Source organism: Alternaria atra, assembly GCF_907166805.1.
Source record: "Alternaria atra isolate CS162 genome assembly, contig: 9, whole genome shotgun sequence".
In the NCBI taxonomy this organism is placed as follows: Eukaryota; Fungi; Ascomycota; class Dothideomycetes; order Pleosporales; family Pleosporaceae; genus Alternaria; species Alternaria atra.
Window position 1 is genome coordinate 12,136 of NW_025091347.1, and position 6,009 is coordinate 18,144.

The 6,009-nt window shown below is 48.6% G+C and overlaps 2 protein-coding genes across 2 annotated transcripts; one reads left to right on the forward strand and one right to left on the reverse strand.

The window, feature by feature from the left end:
* Positions 1 to 256: 256 nt before the first annotated feature.
* Positions 257 to 637, reverse strand: ALTATR162_LOCUS12171 (uncharacterized protein; the record flags this gene model as incomplete). Its single annotated transcript, XM_043319817.1, has 2 exons — positions 257 to 264; positions 328 to 637. The coding sequence occupies 2 exons, from the start codon at positions 635 to 637 to the stop codon at positions 257 to 259; spliced, it is 318 nt and encodes a 105-aa protein (XP_043175752.1).
* A 2,505-nt stretch (positions 638 to 3,142) lies between these two features.
* ALTATR162_LOCUS12172 (uncharacterized protein) lies at positions 3,143 to 5,086 on the forward strand (the record flags this gene model as incomplete). Its single annotated transcript, XM_043319818.1, has 1 exon — positions 3,143 to 5,086. One exon carries the CDS (start codon positions 3,143 to 3,145, stop codon positions 5,084 to 5,086), a length of 1,944 nt encoding a protein of 647 aa, XP_043175753.1.
* Between the last annotated feature and the right edge of the window lie 923 nt (positions 5,087 to 6,009).

Genomic DNA, 6,009 nt, shown 5'->3' on the forward strand with positions numbered 1-6,009 from the left:
GGTTCTTTGCAGGTCCACCTTGCCATTGCGCTCAAGGTCCCATCGCTGCAAGGCGACGAGAAGCATGGCGCAGACTGAACAACTGGCCGCAAACATTCGTATCCCTGAAAGGTCGGTCTTGCGTAGAGAGCTTCCGGAAGCTGCGTCCACGATGATGCTGCAGCAATCGCACGGGATAACTGGAATAGGTAGTGCGTAAGATGGTAAACTTGCGAAAAGCTTCTTGGCAAAAACATCGTTACAGTGCAGCATCCAGTCATTGTACTACGTAAAAGTAAGTAATGTGGTACTACATGCGCACGAGCGATAAATGAAGGTTTTACTCACATTCTAAATGACGAGACACACTAAGCGTTAGCAGCAGCCTAGCAACGTAGTCTTCGCAGCTGCACTTACGTCCTACACCACCAGACACACCAAGCGTTAGCAGCAGCCTCGCAACGTACTCTTCGCAGCTGCACTTACGCCCTGCACCACCAGACACACCAATCGTTAGCAGCAGCCGCGCAACGTACTCTTTGTAGCTGCACTTACGTCCTACATCACCAGACACACTAAGCGTTAGCAGCAGCCTCGCAATGTAGTCTTCGCAGCTGCACTTACAAACTACACCACCAGACACACCAAACGTTAGCATCCACGCACTATAGTTGTTCTGTAGTGTCGTACTTCCTATAGTTCTTAACTTTAGTGTCGCTACGACCGTCTCTTAGTATATCCTTACACTCTATTCATACAATCAGCCAACCTCAGATTATTACAGCTTAGGGTATGAACATACTGTAAAAGACTCTTCGTTCTCCATATCTTGATTCTCAAGCTATCGGTCTGATGGTAGCCGCTAAAACAAACGACGTCCTTGCGATTAATTGTCACAGTAAGTAGAAGTGTTTCCAAAACTTGCGAGGTGCGGGGTAGGCATTCAACTTCCTTGGCTGCTGCCTAATTGTATTTGGTCTTTCTTCTGCCAATCAACGGCTGTTTCTGTGTGCAAATCAGGGTCAGCTATTGTACATCCAATGTCGAGGGTTAACGTTCGAATAGTATCAGAAACACAGTGTGTAGAGGTTACCATGATTGAGATGACGATGTCTCGTCTTTTGTTAAGTTATCACGATTTGTGAAGTCATGTCCCCTATCTAGTGTCATGTTAGTTCTCGTGCATGCACTGGCTAAATCTCTAGTGCGCCTGTTTAATGACCGAACCATCAGCTTGTGTGCACCCGCTCTAAAGTGTTATGCTAAAGCTGTGTACTGGCTGCACACCGCACGTGTGCTGACAGGCTGACGCTAGGTCGAATATGCTAGGTGGGGCGCCATGATCCCTGTCTACCGTGTGGCGCAAACGTTGTTGCAACTGTGTTCGAGGGGAAGCCGCATTCGCTAAGCACTGTATCTTCGCCCGACCGACTCTGTAACGTTTTGCGATCGAACGGAAGCGAGTAGCTGTTGTGTGGATGAGTCTGCGATCTGGACGCGTGAGAGAGATGGTAATCTCGACCCCTGAACGCGACCGCGACCGCGACCGCGAAGCGACATCCTTGCCAACCGAGCTGCTGGCACCACTAAAGAGACGCGCAAGAAACACCACCGAGCAAAACGAACACTATCGCAGGCGACCACCACAGCCAGACCTATTAGCCGACGACTCCGACACTATCCAGATCGAAAGCAGCCAACCTATCTGTCAAGCTAGGAAGAGCACCGCCACTAACAAAGATCTACTTACCGCGTTAACTAAGATTATCTAGCAGCAGAATGAAACGATCTAGAACCTCGAACGCGAAACAAGAGAGATTAGAAAGAACCAGCAAGCTATTATTGACTACAATGTGAAACTTATCGACGAGATCGCTGAGCTGAAGACACGCGTCGATGACCTTGTGGCAACAGCATCCTCTAGTGCGCGTACCTGGGCCTTGGTTGCGTCCGCAAGCGCACCTGCGGAACTAAGCGCCACGTCTGGAACGCTAGCAAACTAGCAGCACACGAACAGAACTAACCTCGCCTCCATCGACGTGCCCAACGTTACAGTAGACATTTCTAGGGCAGATACTGAAAATGGCAGATTGTTAGCTGGAGCGGTTAGAGCAGCTGTGGAAAAAGAGATGCGCACAATGGAGAACTAAGAAAACTGGCGATGCCGGGCGGTTACTGTCGACTACGCGACGCAGAGCAGGATCAGGATTGCGTGCTGTAAGCCTAGGGTACCTTGCATGGTCACGTGGATTATCCAGCGACCAATCAGCCCACTACTCTATGTATATAAGCTTAGATCACAGACCTCTCGGTGATTAAGCAGAATACACACAATCTACTTACAGTTACCTTCTCGCTGCACTCGGTAGGCGCGATAATAGCGTCTTTAGGCCGCGACTCGCGTAGTTGCGACTTAAAAGTTAAAGCCTAGGACGCCTCTACGAGAGCTCTGCGAGGCGACAGACGCGACGGCGATGGCGATAGCTAACTATCGACGGCTATAGGCTGGCTAACACTGCCGCGGGCGGTGGAGGATTTGACGCGTTTCTTCGGGCGAGTAAGGTTATTAGAGGCGCGTTTCGTAGGAGGCATGGCGATAGCAATATGATAAGGGCGATAGGAGCAAAAAAATGACGCGATAGAGGGTTGTTTAGGTAACTGGTGGAGGGAGTATAGTGTTGCAGAAGTTAGGCTGATTACGTACTAGTACTGCGACAACTACAACACTAAAAACCTATCGTGAGATCGCTCCTGCTGCAAAACGGGCAACCTCGCGTGCTACCTTAATTAAGCCTATTAAGCTGAACAATTAAGCTAAGCTACCTCAGCTTGGATTGCTAAAAAATAAATATAGGCGAGCTTGACTTGATGGGATTGATAGTTATCAAGCTATCAATCAAGCGCTTGCAAGCCGCTTGATTGTTGACAAGTCTGGGCGTAAGGCGTTCCGTTGTAACAAGGAGATCGGTCCGGAGAATAGTGGCAAGGAACTAACCGTTCTTGGAAGGCAGCCCCGCGTTCTGGAGGCACATTGAGCCTAATGTCGTTTGTACCAAGCAATCGGTATGCTGACAGCAAAAAGACCTCGGCGCAGAATCTTTCACTTGTGCACTGATTGACAGACAACTCCTCTTGAATATCATGGTCTAGCATATTCCTCTGGATGTTCATCCTGACAACCATCTACATCGTCCCACAAGTTGTCTCTAGCGACCTATATGGTCCCTTGAGACGCTTCCAGATGTCAGAACAATTAACCAACGCTTCTGATGACCTATCTCCGCTCGAGAGCAGCGACCTACCCATCCACAAAGCTGCATACAAAGGCGACATCCCATTGCTAGCATCTCTTGTGCCCCTCTGCGAGGACATCGATATCCGAAGTGCCTGCAACTGTACACCATTGCATCTTGCGATTCGAGGCAACCATGGAGACGCCGTTCAACTGCTCCTGTCTGCTGGAGCAGGTCCCACGCTCCAGGATACCTTAGACACTGCGATGCAACCACCTTTCGATGCCGTAGATCTTGCTGCTTGGCTAGGTGCTCAGCATGCAATGTCCGCCTTGATTAATGCTGGTCTGGAAATACCAGCCAGTGCATTCGAGAGAAGCGCATCACTGAATCATGTAGAATGCATGCGCATCATGTTGAGCAAGCTACCTAACCAGAGGTTTTCCGATCAACCAAAACTTGATGGTGTAAGGTTAGCATTAGGCCGGGCGGCAATCTGCTGGCATTTGGAAGCAGTAGAATTTCTTCTCACCCAAGTGCGCGGATTTCCAGACGAAACTAAGCCTCAAGATCGAACTGCCCTAGGTATTAGCGTTGCCCTTGCCGTTGACCTAGAATATATCTGCGTCGATAATTGTCGTTGGAGCACCATAGCAAACCCCAAACGGTTGCCGATTATACTGGAAAAGCTAGTAGCATCTGGTGCTGATGTGAATGCCGAACATCCTGCAACTGGGAATAGTGGTTTTTGGACAGTTGTTGAAGATCAAGACCTCACGCGATTCTTTCTGGGACATGGCTTGCGCCAAGAAAGCCAGACCAAGGGAGGTCATACTCCTATATTTGGTATCGTTTATAGCGTCAACACTGAGCCTTCCCTCTTGGAGACCTTTATAGCCGCTGGAGCAGATGTCAACCATAAAGATCGAGCGCTTCGAACACCTTTACACTATACCGCGAACCGAGCTCTTGCCGAAATACTTTACCAGCATGGTGCGGATCTTTCTGCGAAGGACAAGTATGGCTTGACGCCGCTTCACTCGGCTTGCAAGAACGGACGTCTGGATGTCATTCGATACCTGATATCGATCGGCGCGGCAATCGATGAGCCTGCCTCATGTGGATACACACCGCTACTTTACAGTCTTAGCAATGAAGAGGACGATTTCGAAGATTGCTCTTTCCCACTCCACCCTTCGGCAGAACAATGCCCAAGCATTGAAGTCACACGAATACTACTGGCACATGGAGCGAGTGTTCATGCAGCTACAGCCAGTGGCCAGACAGTACTGCACGGTGCTGCCCGTATCGGTGACATTGAGCTTGTTCGTTCCCTTGTCGATGTTGGTGCGAATTTTCGAGCTGAAAACGCAAAGGGCGAAACAACACTTCACATCGCAGCACGTACAGCCAGCGTCCAGACTGTGCAGTATCTCATGGAGGAAGGCGCGGACGTTTATGCCGTAACTTCATCTGACCAATCTGTAATGCATGCAGCGTGCTCTTCGGGTACTATAACAACATTGCCTGCCATCACCATCATCTTGGAAATGCTACTCGAAGCAGGAGTCAATGTCAATGCCAAGGACATCACAGGCGCAACACCATTACATGTTCTGTACAACCAGTGCTACAGATCCCGCTTGTGTGATACAAAGGCCTTCAACATGCTTCTACGAAGAGGCGCCGATAAAATGGCCGAAGACAAGGAGGGTGAGAGCGTCAATGATCTCGTTGAGAAGGACGACATTTGGACTTGGGATGAAGAAGGGCTGCTGGAGAGGACTAAAACCTCTACTGGGTATGGGACCTGGCGCGGTGTTAGGGGCCGAGGAAGTTGGATAAGAGGCCGTGGTGGTACGAGGGGTTACTGATCTGGGAAGATCAGATTCGACGAAGGGACAGTTGGAACAATGAGCGCCGATCGAGGTCTGATTTAACACGTGAGAATGATACAGCACCCATGTATGGGAAGATGACACGGCATCAGGGATGGTCTACTGTGCTGGGTGAGGGGAGCAGGAATCAAATCTCACATTAATGACCATTTTCGGTAAGTGCGGAATTGCGCGCATACATAGCATTTCCACACCAGTTGCCCATACAAGAGACAGACTTGTTATCTGCCACGTGAATGCTAATGTCCATGTCATGTCTTACAGAATGATATCCTATGACCACAGTCCGCAACAAGCAATCCAGATTGGTTTGCTTGCTTAACTTGCTTGACTTAATTAATTCAATCAAGTCAATCTGAGCTCACCTAAATTAACAAGCAAGTCAAGCTAAGAAGTAATTTTTAATTAACTTGCTTATCTTGCTTGTTAACTATAAGAGATTTATGAGGTTTCTAGAGTAGCTAGAGAGCCTATCTCACGATACCTTCTTAGTGTTGCAGTTAGCCCCTAAAGTCTATCCTAAATTAGACTAGACCCGTCCGTGCACTCGTACTGTGCTACATCACACAACAACGTGCTATCGTCTGCAGTACGCTTTTAAAGCTTCTACTGTTGTTATTATTGCCTATATTAACGCGTTTTTTTTTTAGTGTTTTTAGTCGCTCGCAATAGCTAAGCGCTCTTAAGCCCTCTCTACTAGTGTAAGGGGCTACGCCTAAGTACCACAAGAGGCTACGCCGAAGAACTTCCCGCTTATCTATCTTTGTATTAGCGTACGGAGGATAAATACCGTACGAGGAGGACGCTACTCTTCTTTTCCTTATCCTTCTTCTTCTGTACATAGGAGCAAATGCATACTCGTTAGCAGGCCTCTTTCTGCCTATAACATTAGAAGAAGG